Source organism: Boleophthalmus pectinirostris, unplaced genomic scaffold (assembly GCF_026225935.1).
Source record: "Boleophthalmus pectinirostris isolate CB_2022bp ecotype Guang Dong unplaced genomic scaffold, ASM2622593v1 HiC_scaffold_2, whole genome shotgun sequence".
Taxonomy (NCBI): Eukaryota; Metazoa; Chordata; class Actinopteri; order Gobiiformes; family Gobiidae; genus Boleophthalmus; species Boleophthalmus pectinirostris.
In genome coordinates, this window is record NW_026571152.1 from 41,591,113 (window position 1) to 41,615,289 (window position 24,177).

At 39.5% G+C, this 24,177-nt stretch overlaps 1 protein-coding gene across 3 annotated transcripts; it reads right to left on the bottom strand.

Annotated features, from left to right (window-relative positions):
- Positions 1 to 2,080: 2,080 nt before the first annotated feature.
- usp3 (ubiquitin specific peptidase 3) lies at positions 2,081 to 22,099 on the bottom strand. Of its 3 annotated transcripts, none has more exons than XM_055155818.1 (15): positions 21,740 to 22,099; positions 21,537 to 21,597; positions 18,265 to 18,399; positions 14,767 to 14,850; positions 14,577 to 14,658; positions 11,749 to 11,828; positions 9,964 to 10,071; positions 9,764 to 9,877; positions 7,808 to 7,945; positions 7,618 to 7,724; positions 7,448 to 7,528; positions 6,028 to 6,146; positions 5,845 to 5,958; positions 5,708 to 5,775; positions 2,081 to 2,591 (listed from the first exon to the last, which is right to left on the bottom strand). In XM_055155818.1, the coding sequence occupies exons 1-15, from the start codon at positions 21,828 to 21,830 to the stop codon at positions 2,282 to 2,284; spliced, it is 1,692 nt and encodes a 563-aa protein (XP_055011793.1). In that variant the 5' UTR covers positions 21,831 to 22,099; the 3' UTR covers positions 2,081 to 2,281. The 3 variants fall into 3 exon arrangements, with proteins under 3 accessions (XP_055011793.1, XP_055011795.1, XP_055011794.1); XM_055155820.1 differs by having other exon boundaries at positions 21,663 to 21,803; XM_055155819.1 differs by lacking the exon at positions 21,537 to 21,597 and having other exon boundaries at positions 21,663 to 21,788.
- Between the last annotated feature and the right edge of the window lie 2,078 nt (positions 22,100 to 24,177).

Genomic DNA, 24,177 nt, shown 5'->3' on the forward strand with positions numbered 1-24,177 from the left:
TGCGACTGTTTTGGGGATCGAGTTTTTGGCTTCATCGTGTCGTGCTTCGTGTCGTAAACATGGGGTAAAGAAAACCGACTAATACGTCACGACTCCTGATCGGCCGTCGTAGGTCAGAGAGTCTCAAACCCGTCTGAATCCAGTCGCCTCTCGTGAAACTTTTGTTGAAGTTCGTTCAGTGTGAGAACATGAATCGTGAGCCGTGAACTTTTAAACCCTGTGATGTGTTGGTGCAGTTTGAGCCGGGGCCGAGTGAAACCATCGAAAACATCGTGCGGTGATCGTCCGGTTTAAGTGTCGCCGCACGATCCTGATCAGCACTAAACAGGAAACCCAAAGCTCTTCCAGATCATTTCAAACAAACCCCACGATGACTCAAGCTTGGTGAGGTTTTTTTGTTTCATATAATGGATTAAGTCTGGACAAAATCAAGCAAATAAAAACACCGATCATGTCCGATTCTGCCTTTTGTCTTTGCACGAAAACTTAGTTTTGGCTCATGATACAAAGGCAGAGAACAGGAACTGATCAATACGAATCAAAGGTCAATTTTAAGCTCAATATTTTTTCACATACAAATATTTTTTTGATTAAAGCAACTAGTGTCAAATTTGTGGAAAAATTTTGAACAAAACAGAAACTTTAAAGTCATTTTTCTCAGTTTCATCAAGTTAAACTCTTTTACCTTTGTTGTTGTTTGTGATTTTATGTGTTTTTTTTAATTTTCGTTGATATAAAGACAGATTTATAACAGACAGTGTTGGGGAGTAACAGATTACATGTACCAGAGTAATCAGAGTACAAATGATGAGTAACTGTATTCAGTTACAGTTACTGTTTCAGTGAGTGGTAATTGGATTACAGTTACTTTGTTGAAATAAATGGATTACACAGAGGGATTTTACTGTTTTCACATTTTGGGCTAAATCCCCCCCTTTTTTATTTTTTTTTTTGGTATTTCCACTCATTGCCGGACACTAAAACCAGGTCTAAAACCAGGTCTAACCAGGTCTAAACAGTTCTAAACTAGATCTAAAACCAGGTCTCCAAACTAGATCTAAACCAGGTCTAAAACCAGGACTAAACCAGGACTAAACCAGGTCCAAACCAGGTCTAAACCAGGACTAAACCAGGTCTAAACCAGGTCTAAACCAGTTCCAAACTAGATCTAAAACCAGGTCCACAAACTAGATCTAAACCAGGTCTAAACAGGACTAAACCAGGACTAAACCAGGCTCCAAACCAGGTCTAAACCAGGACTAAACCAGGTCCAAACCAGGTCTAAACCAGTCCAAACTAGATCTAAACCAGGTCTAAACTAGATCTAAACCAGGTCAAACCAGATCTAAACCAGGTCCAAACTAGATCTAAAACCAGGTCTAAACCAGGTCTAAAACCAGGACTAAACTAGGATCTAAACCAGGTCTAAACCAGATCTAAACCAGGTCTAAACAGGACTAAAACAGGATTTAACAGGACTAAATCCTGCTGTGTGGACGTGTTTCTTCTTCTATCAATAATATTTTTAATTTGGTTCAGTAAAGTCTGGACTTTTTTTTTTTTTTTATCAGACAAAACATCTTATGTTACGATTTCCTCGTCTTTGTTTCTCTACAGCAAATCAAGTAATCCAAAGTATTCAGATTACATTACTCACTTGAAGTAATTAAATGGATTCAGTTACAAACTACATTTTGGTGTATGTAATCTGTAATCTGTAGGGGATTACATTTTAAAAGTGCGACGTGAAGATACCAGACGCCTGTTCAGTCTGTTGTTGTTTATTCTGTTGTTTTTAATAGAATTTGCCTTTGGAGATGAAATGTCGGTTCCTGGTCCCTGATTTTATAAAATAAATTTCCCCCCAAAAGTGCGACTTATGTTTTTTTCTTCTTCATTATTCATTTTTTGGCTGGTGTGATTTATATTCCAGAGCGACTTATACTTAGAAATATTTGGTACATGTTTTTGTTTGTGGTTTTGTGTGTGTTTTTTTTTATTTCTTGTGCTCAAAGTCAAGACAGATTTGCAACAGGATGTTTTTTTTTTTCTTCAAATCCCGTCAAAAACACTGGACTCGTTTACCTAAGACGGACTTTAATTAAAATTCAGAGTTACACGTTTATCACGCTAAAGAAGGCTTCGTTTTAAACAATAGACTTTGGAATCTAGTTTGGATTTAAACAGCAACAAATAACGATTAAAATCCAGTGCAGTTTTACAAAATACAGAATAATATAAAAGGAAACACGTAAAAAAATACTCTGCGTGTGCGTTGGAGTCATACACAGGGGAGCGAGGGGCCTGTGGTGCTCGAGGTATCTGTGTCTCCGTCGGTTTGCCTCGGGGCGGGCGTGGCTTCGGACGGCGGCGGCGCGGGTTTGGCGGGGCGGTCCGAGACTCCGCCCCCCTCCTCCTCCTCCTCCTCGGACGCGGTTCTCGTCGGGGGTGCGGCGCTCTCCACGTAGAAGAGGATGTAGGCCTTGGCTTTGGCGACGGCGTCCTCGCTGGTCAGGCTCACGGTGCTGTCGTTGAAGTGGTACCAGCGTCCTTCGTGGTGGCCGTACGCCGTGTAGTGGCCCGAGCCGACCCTGGACACACGCGAGGGGACAGAGCGGTGTGACGGCGACATCTAGTGGTGACACAATGAATCACAGTCTCCAAAAAAAGAGCTGCAACCCTTCAGACCGAAAGGAAATTTTAGTACTTTTGTCCTCACCTGGATTTTTTTTCTTAATTTTGCGTTTAAAACTCTCCCCATTTTACCTCCTAATGAAGAGTTATACATCAGTTTTTTCACTACAACCTGTTATTTGCAGAGTCAATCAGAGTACAAATGATGAGTAACAGTATTCAGTTACAGTTACTGTTTCAGTGAGTGGTAATTGGATTACAGTTACTTGTACCCCCCCCCTTTTTTTTTTTTTTTTTTTTTCCTTTTTGGTAAGTATTGCCGGACTAAACCAGGTCTAAACCAGGACTAAACCAGGACTAAAACCAGGACTAAACCAGGACTAAACCAGGACTAAACCAGGACTAAAACCAGGTCTAAACCAGGACTAAAACCAGGACTACTAAACAGGACTAAAACCAGGACTAAAACCAGGACTAAACCAGGACTAAACCAGGACTACTAAACCAGGACTAAACCAGGACTAAAACCAGGACTAAACCAGGACTAAACCAGGACTAAAACAGGACTAAAACAGGACTAAACCAGGACTAAACCAGGACTAAAACAGGACTAAACAGGACTTTAAAACAGGACTAAATCCTGCTGTGTGGACGTGTTTCTTCTTCTATCAATAATATTTTTAATTTGGTTCAGTAAAAGTCTGGACTTTTTATTTTCTTTTAACAGACAAAACATCTTATGTGAAGATTTCCTCGTCTTTGTTTCTCTACAGCAAATCAAGTAATCCAAAGTATTCAGATTACATTACTCACTTTAAGTAATTTAATGGATTCTGTTACAAACTACATTTTGGTGTATGTAATCTGTAATCTGTAGGGGATTACATTTTAAAAGTCACCTTCCCAACACTGGTTATTTGACGATCTGCTGCTGTAGTTGTGTCATGTGGCTGTAATAAAAACTACGGGACCAGAAAAAAACTGAAAATAAAATCCACACACACAGAGACAAACTGAACAAAACTAATGTTATGATCATGAATAAAACAGAAGGAACTTGTTCACTCAGACTGTAGCACTTGAACTACACAAATCTACATCATGAAATCAGTTTTTAATTTCTTGGTGAACAAGTTAAGTGAACTTATTAACGAATTACTTATTAATTCATTACTTATTACTTCTGTTTTTTTCATGACTGTAACATTAGTTTTGTTCAGTGTGTCTCTAATGCGTCGTCGTTGTTTCCTTTAAGTTTTGTCTTTTTCTTCTCTTGATAGTTGTGGATAAATTGTTCATGTTAGAATGTTTATCCTTTGTGGAGTTTGTTGGTTGAAGATTTGGTGATGGGGCAGATTTATTTGACACACACACATTTACACACACATTTACACACACACATTTACACACACACACATTTACACACACACACACATTTACACACACACACACACATTTACACACACACATTTACACACACATTTACACACACACACACACATTTACACACACACACACATTTACACACACACACACACATTTACACACACACACACACACACACACACATTTACACACACACATTTACACACACACATTTACACACACACACACATTTACACACACATTTACACACACACATTTACACACACACACACATTTACACACACACATTTACACACACACATTTACACACACACACACACACATTTACACACACACACATTTACACACACACACACACACACACATTTACACACACACATTTACACACACACACACATTTACACACACACACACACATTTACACACACACACACACACACACATTTACACACACATTTACACACACATTTACACACACACACACACACATTTACACACACATTTACACACACACACACATTTACACACACATTTACACACACACACACACATTTACACACACACACACACACATTTACACACACACACACACACACATTTACACACACACACACACATTTACACACACACATTTACACACACACATTTACACACACACACATTTACACACACATTTACACACACACACACATTTACACACACATTTACACACACACACACACATTTACACACACACACACACATTTACACACACATTACACACACATTTACACACACATTTACACACACACATTTACACACACACACACACACACATTTACACACACACACACACACACATTTACACACACACACACACACACACATTTACACACACACATTACACACACATTTACACACACACATTTACACACACACATTTACACACACATTTACACACACACACACACACATTTACACACACACACACACATTTCACACACACACACACACACATTTACACACACATTTACACACACACACACATTTACACACACACACACACACATTTACACACACACACACACACACATTTACACACACACATTTACACACACACACATTTACACACACACACACATTTACACACACACACACACACATTTACACACACACACACACACATTTACACACACACACACACATTTACACACACATTTACACACACACACATTTACACACACACACACACATTTACACACACATTTACACACACACATTTACACACACATTTACACACACACACACACATTTACACACACACATTTACACACACACACACACACATTTACACACACACACACATTTACACACACACACACATTTACACACACACACACACACACATTTACACACACATTTACACACACACACACACACACATTTACACACACACACACACACATTTACACACACACATTTACACACACACACACACACACACACATTTACACACATTGACACATTTTGACACAGAAAAACACTAACCGGACGTTACGTTCACCTTACATCATGACTGTTTCGGCTGTTGTGAAAAAGGTTCACTTCATGCATATCATATCATGAACATCTCCATGGGGACCAGCAGGTGGTGGACCCTCCAGCTCCATGTTAATCATAGTTTATTAAGATAACAGACGTCACTCACCCGGACCCGTGATGCACGGCGATCGCAGCCAGATCATACAGACAGCTGTCGGGAGCTGCAGCTTCAGGCTAAAAAAACACAAACACGAGTTAAATGTTCAGATCTTTTATTTTCACACAGTTGTGCTCAGCTCTCACCTCCAGCAGGAAGCTCCTCATGTCCAGACTCTTCATGGGGAACTTCACATAAGTGTCCACTTTATTCCTCATGAAGGTCGTCCAGTGGAACCTCTTCAGGTGCAAACACAAAACCTACGACACACGAGTGCGTTCAGAACTTTGCGAGATCAGAACCATCATCACAGCTGGAGAGAAATGTACTTTTGGCAGCTTCTTTATCCAGAACTTCTTTGTGGATTTCTGTCGTTTTTTACACTTGAGGCAGTAGTACAGTTCAGTCTCATCGAGCTCCTCTAAATCAGTGAAGCTCTGTAAACAGTCTGAAAAACACACCACACATGAGCCTCATTACACAAATCTTATGGATTACCGTATTTTTCAAACTATAAGGGGCACTTTTTTTTCATGGTTTGGGTGTTTCCTGTGACTTACCGTATTTTCCAGGCTATTAGTCGCTCTGGATTATAAGACCACTGTCATTAAATGGGTCTATTTTCGAACTTTTTTCACAAATAAACCGCGTGGGACTTTAAAGGAAACCCAACAGTGTGATGGGTGAGTGGTTTTGTTTGTTTGTTCGTTCACGGTGACTCTGGGCTTTGTTCAGTTGTGGCGTGTAGGGAGGGTGTGTCTGGGACCAACGGATTGTCGGCGTGTTCGCAGTGACTCAGTTGTTCAGTCGTGTCTAGAAGTGGCACGTTGCGCTCGCTTTTTCGGTTCATTCCTCCGTTCCGTTCCTCGTCGGCGTGGAGTGATGAGTGTGTCTGTGGGTGTGTTTCCCTGTGCGGTCGCTGTCTGCTCCGTGTGTGTTTGTGTGTTCTGTGGGTGGTGCGGCTTTGTAGTTTACTGAAGTCGAGCTGGGGACACCCGAGTGGATTCGTGTATGGGGCGCTATGGATTGTGGCGCGCAGTCGTTTTTTGATGCGGTTAGAGGCTTAAGAGCGCGACTAATCGCCCGGAAAATACAGTATATTCCAGTGTGACTATTAAAATGTTTTAGACTGACAGCCACGAGAGGTTCTAGTCTCCTGTTCCTCCTGCACCACTGTCACTTGGCTCTACTGCGCATGTCTCCTGCAGAAAGAGCCTCTGTCCTGTCTGTATCGTGTCAGTCGATCGCACCGTTACTAAAAATCTAAAATTAAATTAAACTTATAAAGACAAAGACTGAGAAGAGACTGAACACAAATGCCCCCAAAAACAAAATCAGATTCTGCAGATTATAAACTGACCCACTGTTTGTGTCTCGCTCCTTCTGATGCAGAGACACATGTACACACCTGTTTGGTCACGATACACACAGCAACCTACACTCGGTTTGTCGATTAAAATTAATGTAATCGATGAAATTCTTAATGATCGATTATCGATTAATCGACTAATCATGCCCATCCCTAGTTTATATGTCGTAAAGTTGAATTTATTTATGCAGATTAGTGCAGATAGTAATAATAATGATGATCATTTTAATATAAAAACATGATTAATCGATAATTGATCGTTAATTCTCCCGGCGATCGATTAAGAAAATTTAATCGAATGCCCATCCCTATTCCGGAGCGACTTATAGTCTGAAAAATAGGGTAATTATTATTTCAGTATGAACATGATGGTAACAGACCGTGCAGAGTGCAGGGGGGCCCGGGCTCCTGCTCTTTACTCTTCTTCTGCCTGAACTGACGAGGAATGTCCAGAGACAAATCTGAACCAAACACAAACACGGTAAAAGCAGACCATCTAACAGTAGAAACGGTTATGAAAAATAAAACATTAAATGAATTATTTTCTTACCAAGAAACGGGTCAAACTTGCGTGATTCCGTCCCACAGATTAAACAGTTCACTTCATTCTGCAGAACGCCCCCAAATAAACTGGTGACAACACTGCTGTTTCCATTTCTGAAAACACAACACAAACTGAATGTATTTATCAATTTTTAAAAGGATAATGTTCCATAAACGAGCTTTAATCTGAGTCTCACAGGCAGCTTTTGTCTCGTGTGGGCCCGGCCTGCTCCTCACACACGTGCGCGTCTCCGTTCTGAGCGTCCTGCAGCTCCCTGTGCAGGTGATCCAGCAGGTACCTCATAAACTCATGAGCGTCCTGCTGCTGATAGCCCCTACACACACACAAACACACACACACACAAACACACACACAAACACACACACAAACAAACACACAAAACACACAAACAAATACAAAACAAACACACACATATTATTCACACTGGACTTATGGCTGAAAATAACATTATCAATTGTTTTTCCAAAAATTTTATTCTCGATTTATCCCTGTGATCTGTTATGCATAAAAAGTTGATTCAAAACGTTTATAATGAGAGCAAATAAGTGCAAGGTTACAAATGAAGACAGATCTAGTACGTATATTATTGTACGATTGCATCTCCACTGTAACTTTATTGTCATTTTACTTTTATTGTATTTTTACTGCTGTTTCATAACTATGTGACTTGCACCAAAAATTATTTAATAAATATAAGTTTTTAAAAAATTTATAATTCACTTGTTTTTGAGTTTAAGTTTCTCTTGTGTATGGTGTCATCTAGTGGACACTTTTGGAATTGCAGGCAGAGCACAAGTTCTGAATTGAACTTTTAATAGTCAACAGTTGTAAGTTTCTGTTTGAGTCAGTAAATTAGTTTATTTTAAGGTTGTATCACTGGTGTGTATTTTGTATCCATGATCAACATCTTAAGTCACAATTATTTGTAAGTTCAGCATTGTGATGTTTGTAATATTAGAATTGTAACATGGTAATTACATGTGAACCACGCAGCTCTCAGAATGGTGTCAGAAAACTTTCACTGTGTGGATTTACAACCTTGTACTTACAATTGTTTACTGTATATTTTTAGGGTTAATTGTTACAGGCATATTGTAATTTTATATTTGTCTAATCTAGTTTCACCTTTTCAAGCATCATTAAGGCCCCGTTACAGGTGCACAGGTTTTTTTTTTTTTTTTTAAACTGAGACATTTGCTCCGTTTTTTAAAAAACGCTGGCCTGGGAACTCCTCGGGGTCCACCCAGAGGAGCTGGAGGACGTGTCTGGGGTGAAGGAAGACCCCAGATAAGCGGAAGAAAATGGATGGATGGACATTTCCCTTCGTTTGCCCCATCTGTCACACCTCTGAACACAAATCTTTATAAAATCTCCAGCTCAAATTGAGATTCTGGAAAACTACAGTTTGGTGTTTGTGTGTAAAGTGAGAAAAACTGAGTTTTAGGAGCTGATGAGAAAAAAGTGTTTCCCTTTTGCTCTGATGATGATGATGATGATGATTGAGCATCAGAGCATCAGTCACATTTCTTCTGCTGAAACACTTTTCATGTGTTTCATTTGTACAAACAGCTGATGTTTCATATCCATGACCAGAGACCAATGAGCCCTAAACAGATCTGTGGAGAGGCGAGCCGCTCACTAATGCACATTTTTCAAGGTATTTGTGAGTAAAACTTACAAATGTAATGAAATAAAAGCTACAGGCAACAGCGCTCGATGGTGTATTTATGTGGATTGATGTAAACGAAAACTTTTTTGAAAACGATGCTGTGAGCACAATGTTCTTTTGAAACACGGAGGGAGGGAAATATTTGTTTCTCAACAAACCCGGCTCTGTGTAAACGCAGCCTAAACCTGCTTAAAGACGACAGAGTCTGCAGAGTCACTGATGTGAGAGAAGAGTTTATCACAAACCCCGTCTCCACTGAAAATGTTCTACAAACTACAGAAAACTATCAAAACTGAAAAGATTGTATTCAGTGATCATATTTAACCCACTGGCCATAGGTGAAATCTTTTATAAATGAAATCGATTTGAACTTCAAATTGAATTAATTAAATTGATTTTTTGCCCTAACTGGACTTGGCCCATGAGCCTGTCTCACTCTCGTTAAATGAAGATCAGTGTCACCTGAAGCTGGGCATGAGCTTCCAGACGGTGTAGAAGAGCGAGTCGGGGCTGTAGGCGCTCTGGTTCCCCTGCCACAGCGAGCACAGGGTTTTTCTCACCTCCTCCACTAAAGATCTGGAATAAAAGAGTTTATCTTTTAGTTTATCGAGCCATGAGTCGTTAAACTGTGTCTGTAACGATCAGAGCAGAGGGAGACTTACACGCTGGTGTCCCCCTGGCTCCGGGTGTGGTACATCCTTCCTGCTGTTTTACTGATCTGAGCGGCGGCCGGGAGAGACTTAAAGAAACCACTGAACTGCTCGATGTTACTGCGGGACAAACACACACGCAGAAACAGACATGTGACATTTACAATATGTGACTTTTACAATATGTGACATTTACAAGGCTCAGAAGGATTAAAGTCTTTCTGATACTTTGCAGCTGATGTGATAAACATTCTCTGGGGGAGTGAAGCTAAATGAAAGCACTGCTCTGTCTGAATCTCTTTTACTCTGGTTTTATCACTTTTGCTGAGAACACTGACTCACTCAAACATATTTAACATCATTACATTTTAGTACAAATCTTATCTTGTTTTTTTTCTTTTTTTAATTTGGTGAATTTTAAAATGTTAGTCCCTGGTTGGACACGGGTGGCAGACGTGAGACACAGACAGGTAAAAGTGTTTGGGGCGTTTATCTGAGCCCAGTGCCCAGGTGAGTTCCTCTGGACGTCCCTCTGCAGAGGCTCAGAACCTGGACCACAAAGAAACCAGGACTCCACAGGAGAGAGACCAACTACACCAGACCAGACCAGACCAGAGCAGGAACCAGGGCTAGGTCTGGACCAGGTCAGTCTGGGGTTAGACACAGTTTAGTCCTGGGGTTAGACCTGGTTTAGTCTTGGGTTAGACCACTTTTAATCCTGGATCAGATCTGGTTTAGTCCTGGGTTAGACCTGGTTTAGTCCTGGGTCAGACCAGGTTTAGTCCGGGTTAGACACGGTTTAGTCCTGGGTTAGACACGGTTTAGTCCTGGGTCAGACCAGGTTTAGTCCTGGGTCAGACCAGGTTTATTCCCGGTTAGACCAGGTTTAGTCCTGGGTCAGACCTGGTTTAGTCCTGGGTCAGACCCTGTCTAGTCCCGGTTAGACCTGGTTTAGTCCTGGGTCAGACCTGGTTTAGTCCTGGGTCAGACCTGGTTTAGTCCTGGTTCAGACCTGGTTTAGTCCTGGGTCAGACCTGGTTTAGTCCTGGGTTAGACCTGGTTTAGTCCTGGGTTAGACCTGGTTTAGTCCTGGGTCAGACCTGGTTTAGTCCTGGGTCAGACCTGGTTTAGTCCTGGGTTAGACCCTGTCTAGTCCCGGTTAGACCTGGTTAATCCCGGTTAGACCAGGTTTAGTCCTGGGTTAGACCTGGTTTAGTCCTGGGTCAGACCTGGTTTAGTCCTGGGTTAGACCTGGTTTAGTCCTGGGTTAGACCTGGTTTAGTCCTGGGTCAGACCTGGTTTAGTCCTGGGTTAGACCCTGTCTAGTCCCGGTTAGACCTGGTTTAGTCCTGAGTTAGACCAGGTTTAGTCACTTTGAAATCTATAAAAGTCACTTTCTCTAAACTTATCCATAAAATACGTCCGCTCCTCATTATTTCTAAAACTGTGCGCCGCAGCGTCACGATCTTTCCATTGCTCGTGTTTCGTGTTGTGTTTTTTCCGGAAGCTACCATCGTCACTACTTCGATTAACTTTGGAAAAAATCGGCGAAAACATATCCTTGAATCCTATTGGTCAGTCTAGTGTGGGTTGTAGTGGCCCTGACCTATCGCAGTCTCTGTTTAAATGTGAAAAACCTGAGCCGTTTCTAAAGGTCGTCAAATCCCGTCTTTAGTGAAACAGCGGAGGAGTCAAAACACGTCGTTAAGGAAACAGGGGGGTCGTCAAATGTCGTCTTCATGGGGGAAAGAGTTAAAGTCGTCTGAGCGTCTGAGACTCACTGACCTGCGCTCTTACCTGAGAGACTGAAGAACCGCGTTCATGAAGCAAGTGTTCCCGAGATTCCTCAAACCTGTGGCGGCCAGAGCGCTTCCGTCCTGAACAAACGAGAAACACGAGACACTGAACAAACCAAACCACACCAGCTGTTAAACGAGTGAATGATGAATCTCTACAACAATATGAAGCTTTTTCCCGTGGATTTTAAGTTTAAATGTCCCATATTATTCAATTTTCTGATCTGTTCTAATGTCGTTTCCTCATCACAAACAGACCTGGAGTTGTGTTTTGTTTCATTCACACGTTTAACACACAAACCCGCACATTTAGACTGAGTTTCGGCTCGATATATCGTATTGTTTAATGTGATGATACAGTATTGATATCGTGGGTTGCTGTACTGATATATCGGCAAGGGTACTTTTTTTTTGTATATTTTACTAAATTATTTTGTTACAGCTACAGTTTTGTTCTTTGTTCAGAGGAAGGAAAATCTTATGTGACACATTTGACATTTTCGCTGTTCTGTTGATAAAAATGTTTGTGTTTCATATGAACTTTGCACAAGAAGAAGTGGTTTAACAAAGATTTTTAGTATCACAGACATGATTTAGCCTTTATTTTTTATTTATTGAACCATATCGAATCGATTTGAGTGATAGAATTATATCGAATCGAAAGCTCACTGTATTAAAGGGACAGTTCAGAATTTTGGACATAGAGCTTCATTTCCTCGTGATCCAGAGTCCTTGTATTTGCAGAGGGTCACAGGTCTTACCCACTCCACAAAAACACTCGAACAAAATCTATTATTACACCAGACTGTCCATGTGATAGAAATAATGTTTGAAATAAAACTAACCTTGCATTTGAAGGATTTATGTCTGAGCAGCAGCAGTGAGTTGTTCTTTCTGATAAAAGCAGCGGCGGACTGATATATGAGAAAATAGTCCCTCAACGTGCGACGATTCATGCGATACAAGATTAGTTTTATTTCAAACATTATTCTACATCGACAGTCACAGACATTACAAGGACATTTAAAAAAGCGACACTCTGGATCACGAGGAAATGAGGCCCTATGTCCAAAATTCCAAACTGTCCTTTTAAGATCCGTATCGTGGCCTGTGTTCAACCTTGTGATGCTCCACTGTGTAAAACGATAAAACTACAGCTTCATGACATCACCAGGTGGAACAGAGCATTCTGAGCTTTGGAGATGTAGACAGACTAATAATAAAGAGTTACTCAAACATGTGAATGAAACAAAACACAACTCCAGGTCTGTTTTCGAGGAGGGAACAGTATTCTGAAATGGCTTAACGCTCACAAGAGTCAGATTTGTGTAATATAAGACCTTTAAAGGTTGTATGGAGGATTTTTTTTGTTTCAAATTGTCAATGATAGATTATAGATGCAGTAGCCTTGTAATTATGATGACCAAAAAAAAGAGAATAAAAATTCATCAACTCTGGACGTGGTGGGGCTAAACATTTGCCAATAGATAACGACACTGCCTCGTTATCTGTGAGCTGACAGGCTGTCAATCAAACTCCCTACGTTTCTAGTGTAACTGACTTGCCTGCGCCGCCGGTACGTGGTTTACGTACGACTGTCACGCAGTCCACAGACGCAAGACGCACAGACGCTGTTTACTCCACCAACGCAACAGTTCTTAGCGGCTTTTTTTGACCTATATCTTCCTCGCAGTTCGCACAAAGTTTGTTGCAATGGCGACAAGAATCCAGGAGCAGTTCGCCGCAAAAGAAAGTCCGTTTTTGAGGTCGCTGAAAGAAGAAGACAAGGGGAAAAGCAGCGAAGCCAAACTAAGGTGATTCTTGAAGATTCATTCCAGCGATGGCGCGACTGAAGCAGACGAAGGGTCTAAAGACTGAACGCACTGGTCCACAAATTACTCCTGGACAGGAAACTTCTGCTTATTATGAAAACGTACTTTATTTCCAAAGAGCTAGACAAACGTTTTTCAGGACACGAAAGCGATATCCTATGTCTGAAAACGTAATTTTCAAGGCAAAGAAAGAGTCCGCTTGCTGCTGCGTGTTGTAGTTAGTTCATTCGCACTGAATCTCCGCGCACCTTCTCTGCACCCCTTTCCTGCTCCTGTCCCCGCTGCCCGATCCGCTCTTCCCCTGCTCCTCACTTCCCGAATCTCCGCGCCCGACTCCCTCTCCTCTCTCCTCTCTCCTCTCTCCCTGCTCCGCTCTTCTCCCTGCTCCTCACTTCTCTCCGCTCTCCGCACACCCGCTCCCCCTGCTCCTCACTTCTCCGTCTTGCCTAACCAACACTGTAGTTAGTTGTTTACAAGTCATGTGCAGCACCGGCTGTAAACAAACCTGTTTCTGGCGTAAGGAGGAGGAGGGAGGAGGTGTTTCTACGTAGGAGCTGTAGGGGAGGGGGGGTGGTTTCACACATGCGCAACATTTGAAAAAGGACAAACAGTCGCTGGATTTCTCGTTCCTTGGAAAATCCTCTATACAACCTTTAATGTAAATTCAAAGCATCTTAATTATTATAATATTTTTTTCTTTTTTTTTATTTGCAATTTATTCAGTGCTTTTTTTTTTTGTCCACATAAGTCACAGTCTACATGCCCTACCCCCCCAACATAAAATCAATATAAATGTAGAAAGCAGATAAAAAAAATAAAAAAAAATAAAAAAATAAAATAAATATATATAAAAAAAATTAAATTAACTAAATAACTAAATAATAATACAATAAATAACATAACAGCAATGATGATGATGATACTTAATAATGAAAAGGATTATATATGGAATATTATAATAATTGATCTTTTAAATAAACATTAACAGATCACTTACATTTGGTTTAAGTATTTTGTTGTCTGGACCAGAACTTTCTTGAAGTTTACGTTTTCTCTCGCCATCCCAGACGCCTCCTGGACTGAAACAACATTCAGCATCATGTATTATTTTATTATTATTATTACATTATTATAACATTATTCTTTACCACAAAATGTACAGTATTGTCTCGTAAAGTCAAACTTACTTTTCTAAATTCTGCAGATGTTCTCTGAGCTTCTGCACTTGTCCAAGAGCCGTGTCATTTACAACAAACTCATCACATCTGTAACTAGAATGAAAACAGTTCACTTACATAAACTCGATCACTTTCAGCTACTGATACTTTGCAGTGACGTCGCGCTGGGGGTGTTCCACGTGTAAGTCTATGGGGGATTGTTCAGGAGTTACCACGGTGACTCGGGATTGTATCGTCAAAGTTCTCACAATAACATCGTGGACCATCACAATATATCGAATTACAAGTGTCTTTGCTTAAATGAAGAGTTACGGTGCAGCAAAACACAGAGGGAACTACATAGACCATGATCCTTTGCTCCATTTCAGCGCAGACGACAAGAAGAAATAACAGTTCTAACACTTTTAAGTCTTAGTTCTTTGGATTAAGTCTTTTTGAGGCATTTCAGTTTTGTTCGCAGCCTCCACAAAATATCGGAATAAATATCGTACTGTGAGATGTATATGGTGAAAATATCGTACAGAGAGATTTGGATATCGTTACATCTCTAATCATGATCCTCGCCTCCATATCGTGAGCTTTCCCACAATATCACAATAAATATCGTACCGTGAGGTTCTTACCGTGACGATATCGTATCGTTAGACTTGGATATGGTTACAATCCGTGTATCATTCGTTCATTTTTCAATATAAAACCAAAAATAAGAAAACAAAAAAACTACAGTTTTCTTCATTATTTGTCTCCAAAACCAAAATAAAAAAACTGAAAACGATTCGTTTTTTCAGTTTTCGATTTTGTGTTTAAATGAAAAATGGAAAAAACGGATAGAGTGGGACCAGGGCAGGACTGGGGAGGACTCCGAGCTTTGACTCTGAGCCTCCGCAGGGTCCGAGCCTCAGCTTCGAGCTCCGGCCCTGCCGTGGGCTCTAAGCCTCCGGTCTGGTCCCGCTCTGGTCCTGCGCTCTGGTCCCGACCTGGATCAGTCCTGGTTCAGTCCGTACACGGTGCAAAAGTCCGGCATCGCAGTCACGGACGTCACGTAAACGAGAAACGGCCGTTATCCGTTTTTTCCATTCTTCATTTAAACACAAAATCGAAAACTGAAAAAACTAATCGTTATCTGTTTTTTAATTTTGGTTTTGGAGACAAATAATGAAGAAAACTGATGTTTTCCGTTTTCTTATTTTTGGTTTTACATTGAAAAACGAATGAACGAATGATACATGGATTTGGTTACAGTCCTAATGGTGACACAGTGCACACATTTAAAAAACTGTCAAAAAAATAAGTTTTAAAAGGTGTACATTTTTGGTTGAGAATCTGTGTTTCTGTAGATATGTCACTGCTCTGTTGCTCTGCCTGGACTGTTTTTTTTTTTTTGTTTTTTTGATTTTCATTGTGATATTGGAGACAGTACAAACAGTAAAAGATATTTTGACTCGACAGGATCGGAAATGCAAACATCAAGGTTTAAAGGAGGTGACGAGACAATAACAATGGTTTCTGTTATTCTTGTTTGGGAGGGCGAGTGTCTGTGTGTTCAAGTAGGAAAGTAATAAAAGAGAAGAGCTGGTACAGGCGAGACGGGAAAAAAAAAAAAAAAAAAGACTATTTTTGTAATTAATGATAAGTCTCTTTTTCGTCTTCGTTCCGATCTAAAGTCCTTCCTTTCTTTTCGTTCTTTCCCTGTTCCTTCTCCTTCCTCGCCTTTTATTACCCCTTTGTTAATTATTTATTATTTACTTATTTATTTCTGTATTCTTTTCCCTTTTTTTTTTTTTTTTTGGAGTACAATATTAAACAGCTTTACTTTACATTCATTCAGTTACAGGTGATTTTAAAGCTCAAAAATACCTAGAAAAACGGACGTTCTGACTGTGAGCGGTGTCGCCTCTCCACAGATCTGGCCCGTAACTTGGTCTGGTTTGGTCTCCGTGAAGATAGAAAAGCAAAGCAATAATATGTTGTCACGGGTTCATCCGAAATAAATGTAAAAAAAAATGATGGCTCAGTCGAAAAATTTCACTTAAGTGTGTTTTTATTCACACCACAGCCCAAAGTGCAGAGGGGAATATTTACTGTGGAAAAATGAGGTGGTAGAGTCCAACAAAAAAAATAAGAATGTACCACAATATTTAGAGCAATCTCACTTACAGAAGCCAGCACCCACGTAGTCAGGCCAAAAACAGACTCCCAAATGACTGGAGCTCCCTCCTTTTATACCCCTTAGCCCCTCCCCCCCGGGCTAAACCAATTAACCAAAAATGGGGTTTAAAAGGAATTAACATACACAAACTGTCTTGATGAACACAAATCAACTTGGAAATAAACATAATAAAAATAACTTAAAGAACCTGTGGGAAATTATGTGGTGGGCCATGCTAAAATCACCTAACATTATGGACTTTGAAATGACAACAGGGTGGAAAAACACGTGTGATATCCATAGGTCTACATAACATGTTTTTCTTGCATTTAGAGTGCAATAAAGAACATGTTTTTCTGGACTTTGAGATGCCATGAAGCAGCAAAACTGACATATGTGGTCCCCGTGGCATGTTCCCACCCATGATGAGGTGCACTGGGTCAGCAGTATTGTTCATTTTCTTGCTGTATATGCTAAATCAACAAGTTAATGTTTTGTCAAGATGTAGTATAAAGCTACCCCTGAGTTTGAGTTGGTCATTGAGGTGTCGTTCCGGGGTGACAGTTGTACTTGGTAATCAACTTGAATCCTCTCAATGGAAAATGACGAAATAAAGTGGCCTGTTCTCTCGGATTCTCTATCTCTCGTGCTTCTTTTTAGGACACGCATGGAACCTTCAGAAAAAACCCACAAACCCCTCATAAGGGTAACATAAATTCCATTAAATAACTTAAAAACCCAAAATAACACCCCAAATAGACCAGAATGGTCGAGTCCACGATCACATGTCCCCCCTTGAGCGCGCCACTATGCGCTATTTAAAGCACAATCAGGAAGTGCCTCGGTTTGGCCCCCGAACCAGAGAACGGCGCAGAGGCTGCTGTTGGTAAGTGTCTGTGGGCGTCGGCGTCGAGTGTGCACCTCGAACGCACTCGCCGAGAAACCGTCCAGATGTTGGGGGGAAACAGGACCGCGAGACACACGAGCGGTCCTGCGTAAAACCGTCTTATCGGAGAAAACGGGAAAAAACGGATTCTGATGATGAACCCTTCACCAGAAAAGTTACACAATGCACCTTCTTTTGTGCCTGTTTTTCGAGGTATTTTTAAGCCGTAAAACCACCTGTAATTGAGTAACTGTAAAGTCGAGCTGTTTAATGTCACACTGTGGAACATTTCAGGCAGAGCAGTGACACATCCATAGAAACAAGCAGGTGATGGACTCCAAAACGAAAAGTTACATAATGCAGCTTTAAGTCTAGCTTGAATATCAGAGTTTCAGACGGAGCAGAGCCTACAGTTAGCGTCACACCCCCAGAGAACGTTGATGAGTCTCAAAATCTAAAAGTCAAATCTCACCAGAAGATGCTGTAGTTGGAGCAGTCCATACACACACAGTGCAGGGGGCTTCCTTCCTTCTCCGGTTTCTCTCCGTTCTCGTGGTTGACGCCGGAACCGTCCTCGAAGTGTTTCAGAGCGTGTCCGTTCACGTACCTGTCCACGACACACGCACACAGCAGGAGTTTTAAAAGGACACTGGTTAGGATTTCTTGGACCACGATGCAATTACGACAAGTTAAACTCTGAAAGACACTGGGTACGTTTACATGGACGGTCAAAAGCAGCACAACTGTATCTACACAACTATCATATTCTCTCTTTGGTTTATAATTCAGTGTAAACCAGTCTTCATTTAACTTTTATGTGACCTCTTGTATATAGCTGAGTTTTTTATTATTTATTTTTGTATTTTATTTGGACTTGTACATTTACATTTATATAATTATCTCTTATTTCACACCAGTCTCTGGCTCTTTTTTGCGACTTATGTTGAACTTATTGTTACCATTTATATTTTTTACTCTGTTTTTATATTATGTTGTGATGTGTGAGCTGCTGTGTCCAAATAATTTCCCTTGTGGATCAATAAAGTTACCAAATAGTCCCTTACTATCATGTACCAACCCTGTGAAGTTTTAGTGATTTTCGATCAATACTTTTTAAGTTACAGCTCGTTTAGTAAAGGGAGTATGTGTCAATTTACGGGCCCAAAATGCGCGTCATTTTTTCTCGGTCGTTTTCACAGGTCGATATCTCTGTAAGTATCACACACACAGGGCTTGTGCTCCTCTACTCTGTGTTCAAATAACATCTATTGAAAGTTTGGTATCTCAACTCAATGTCATTTTATATGAGCTTAATAAAAATAAAAAATGCCCACATCCACGTTCATTTCCGTGGCGTACGATTTTAGCCCCTTTTTAAACCTACTTGTAGGTGTAGTAGACCCTTAATTTTTTTGAGAATCAAGATTTGTACTAGGACTGTAAAAAAAAAAAATCACCAAATGTTGAACATTTGAAATAGTTTATGTGTGAGGATCCTGTTAAAAACAAGAAAACGTAACATGGTCAGATTTTCACATGTAATTTATGGCATTTGAGTAGTGATTAAAAAAAAATGTGAATAATTTTTTTTTTGAAAGACCAGAAAAAGACCTTTCATATGGCACCAAACATATGTATTTTATGACGCTCCTTCAATTTTTAACTGTATCTTGAACATTCATATTTGACACAATGACATGAGTTTACAGTGACAGAAAAAAATTATGTGATTTTGGGCCTGTAAATTGACACATACTCCCCTCACTAAATGAGTTGTAACTTAAAAAGTATTGATCGAAAATGACTAAAACTTCACAGGGTTGGTACATGATACTAAGGGACCAGCTGGTAATTTTTTCTAAATTTTTAAAAAAACATGATGCGTGAGATTTTCTGGAAATTTGATGAAATGGTGTGGAATGACCCTGTATTATTAAGAGTAACTGTTGTATTTTTGAAGAAAAAGTACACAGAATTTTACAATAATTCTTTCAATCTTGGTCCGTGTACTATTCGTTCTTTTGAATTTCAATTAAGAATGGAAAACAATAAAATGGGAAAACAGTTTGTTATTTCATTATTTTACAAAACAAAAAATAGATTTTGACCTCTTGTTCCAATATTTAATTTAAAGTTTATTAAAAATAACATCAATCAAAAACTGTCTTGGTGTCTATTTTATTTGCCCAGGAAGTTCTGCTGCTGAAGGACTCACCTAAAAAAATTATTGCAGTTTTATGGACAAACATGTCGTGTTCTTTTATTGCGACATGTTTACTTTTGGGTCTTAGAAAATAATTGTTGAACTCCATGACCAGAAACAGGTAGCAGCAAAGCAATAAACTTTATTCAGCTGACACCACAGAACTATAATAAAAACTATTTTTATTACAGATCCGTGGTTGACGCTGAAATCACACGCGGAGCACGAAGCAGCAAACTTTCTGTCGCAAATGAACCAGAGAGAATAAAATATCAGAATCAAAATAGGCACAGAGGCTGATTTTTGATTGGTAATTTGAAATAAACTTTAAATTAAATATTGGAAATAGAGGTTGAAATCTTTTTTTTTTTGTTTGACACTATAACAGAAAAATGAAATAACAAACAGTTTTCCCATTTTATTGTTTTTCTTTTCTTTTTTTTAAATTGAAATTCAAAAGAACGAATGGTACACAGATTCATTTTTAACATTTCCTCTTTGCCACATTAGTTTTTGCACATTTTTACTCGTCAAAACTTGCACAGATGATCAGAAAGAAATCAGATTAATCATATTTAACTGTTTACGCGCCATTTTAATAAACTGATAACTCCAGAAAAAGTGTTGGGAAGGTGACTTTTAAAATGTAATCCCCTACAGATTACAGATTACATACCCCAAAATGTAGTTTGTAACAGAATCCATTAAATTACTTTAGGTGAGACACGGTCCGTACAGCATGGTTTAGTCCTGTTAAATCCTGTTTTAGTCCTGGTTTAGACCTGGTTTCATCCTGGTTTAGACCTGGTTTAGTCCTGGTTTTTAGTCCGGGTTTTAGATCTGGTTTAGATCTAGTTTAGACCTGGTGTTAGTCCTGGTTTAGACCTGGTTTAAGACCTGGTTTAGATCTAGTTTAGATCTGGTTTAGACCTGGTTTAAGACCTGGTTTAGATCTAGTTTAGACCTGGTTTTAGTCCTGTTTTAGACCTGATTTAGTAATGGTTTAGACCTGGTTTAAGACCTGGTTTAGATCTAATTTAGATCTAGTTTAGATCTGGTTTAGACCTGGTTTAGACCTTGTTTAGACCTTGTTTAGATCTAGGTTAGACCTGGTTTTAGTCCTGTTTTAGTCCTGTTTTAGACCTGGTTTAGTCCTGGTTTAGACCTAGTTTAGATCTAGTTTAGTCTTGGTTTAATTCTGTTTTAGTCCTGGTTTAGATCTAGTTTAGACCTGGTTTAGTTTCCGGCAATGAGTGAAATTACCGACAAAAACAAAAAGGGGGGATATAGCTCAAAATGTGAAAACAGAAAAATACCGCTGTATAATCCATTTATTTCAACAAAGTAACTGTAATCCAAAAAACAGTAAGTGTAACCGAATACAGTTACTCATAATTTGTACTCTGATTAAGTAAACCCCGGCACGTGTAATCCGTTACTCCCCAACACTCTCTAGAAATCAGATAATGATCAGATTTCCGCTGTAGCTTCGTAAACATCTAAACAAAACAAAACATCGCCGCAGTTGTGCAGAAACTCACCTCCCGCAGTGGATTTGCAGACAGGTTAAGCATATCCACGAATTCTGATCGGACCTGCACTCTGCGGGGGGGAAAAGAATGAGATTTAGCGAAGAAAGAAGCGGATGAAGTGGAAAAAGCGCGCACCGTTTCATTTCATTGCAACACAAGAGAGATCCTCCTCCGTGCGCCTCCTTCTCCATGCGCCTCCTTCTCCTCCTCACCTTGGCAGCTCCAGGAGGACGGGGTGCCCTGGGGTAAGCGGGTCGGGTCCAGGCCTGAGCTCACGGTGCAGCTCAGATGAGGACACTCCATCAGTCACGAGAAACAAACGGAACACGGAACCGGGGGGACGAACACAAGGAAACGAGGATCCACCACCTGAGCGAGCTAAACCAAACCTCGCCGCGTCCGTCCGTATAACGCGGCGCTTTCCCCTCTCCGGCCGAGATTTTACAGCTGAATCAACGTGGCTTTGTGAAAATATTACTTTCGTTCATTTACGTGAAAATCCGTCCTTTATTTTTGGAAAGATAACTACAAACCCTGGCCATAAACAAATGGAAAGATCTCAAGGAAGTGACGTATGCGTAACCGGCTGCGTGCTGAAGATTTTTTTTTTTTTTAAATATAAAAATAGCTAAACTTTGCTGCGGATATCACGTTTCACATCAAACTTATCAAAATAATAATTATAATAATAATAATTTACGATTTGGCCAGTCTCTTGAGTTTTTTAATATTTACTTTATTACGGGTTAATAAATTGTTGTACGCATGCGCACTCCCCTCGTTGCCTTTTTACTGCGCCAAATAGCTTTTTTTTATTGGTCATAAAACGCTTACAAAACACACATTTTCATGATAATAAATGAATAAACTTGATATTGCTGTACTTTCAAGGGTTTTATTTTGGCTACTTAGAAGGAGATTGTAAAAGTTCTGTATTAGAGTAGATGAGATTAGATTTAACTTTATTGTCTTTACACAAGTATAAATACAAGATAATGAAATATGGTTTCTGATCAGAAGTGTAAGGAGCAGCAAGTGCGCTATATACAGAATGTGGAGTATATACAATATAGACAATATACAGCAGGGGTGTCAAACATACGACCCGGGGGCCAGATCCGGCCCTCCAAGACCTTTAATCTGGCCCTCGGCTGATTTTCTACTAAAATATTTTAATTATATTTTCTATTAAAATATTGGTGATTTTCTGTGGTGTTTATCACAGCAGTGTCTCCAGCGTCTCTGTACGTGGCCCCTCCCACCAGAGCAGCACAAATGAAGACTTGTCTCTTTCCAAACGCTCTTAAAGGACGATCGTTTTGACTGTTGACCGTGACACCCTCATCAGAAAAATGTCCAACATGAGAAAAGTGGAGCCGAGTGCAGGATTTTCCCAAGAAAAATTTAATTATTCCTATTTACATACAAGTTCATGTTAAAACTTTGTGTTGAAATTGCATTTTTCTTAAAGTTTCAGGTTGTTCATAATATTATATTATATTGTAAAACAAAGAGTTCATCAATTAAAAAAAGATTTCTGTAATAGATTTGTGTTTCTCTGCACAAATATTTGAACTTATTGTTAGTTTTGGGGTTTATATGACATGAGTTTTCTGATCCGGCCCCTTTGGGATCAAAGTCAGTTGGATACGACCCCCGGACCAAAATGAGTTTGACACTCCTGATATACAGTATATTACATATATATACAAATAAATATGTCAGTATGAACAGGAGGGAATTAGATATAATATAATATACATGGGGGATATAAAAGCAGATGTACTGTAAACAATAACACAGTTTACATGGAAAACGTTAGTAGAATATACTAAGAACAGACATACTGGGTGCTATAGAAAATATAAATATGTATGACATATAAATGAGCAAAAGATATACATGAACAGGTGCTGTAAATAAATAAATAAATATAAAGTTATGTATCAGATGTAATATGAACATGTTGGCATGATATGCAGTTATATACAGTACTGGTGATATATACTATATTAAGTTGTGATTGTGAGCTTATAGTCGAGTTAGAACGTTGGGACTTGTGTTTTGTTTCATTCACACGTTTGAGTAAAACTTTAAAATTAGTCTGTGATGAGGAAACATTATAAATAACAGAAAATTGTGTAATATCAACTCTTTACATGGAGACACGTGTGCCCACCCATGATCAAAGCTTCAGTCTGTAAAATTGTCACTTAAGCCTAAGTATATTTTAGCTTTGCTTCATTGCTCATCCACTAATGTAAACATCAGTGATTCTAATCTTTGCATTGCCTGTGTGCCTTTGAGCAAAATACTTTTACCTTGCTTGATTGTGTGCCTGTGATTGGTAATGCAGAAAATGCAATTCTTTAAAACAAGTCCACATATCTTTATTGAGACAACATCGTGTTGAACAGTTTACAGAGGTTTTTAACATTCACTGATATGAAAAAATAAAACACAGAATGAGTTGACAAAATAACCAACCGCTTCAACTCCAAAATAGTGTTAATCACACTTCACTGTTCACTAGGCCTAATCGTGTTGGTAATTTGTTCCATATTACCTTTAAAAAAACAAAGATTTATCGTGTTCAGTCAAGTCTTCATGGATTAAAACTGTTCTAAAGATTCAGAACACATAACAGTCC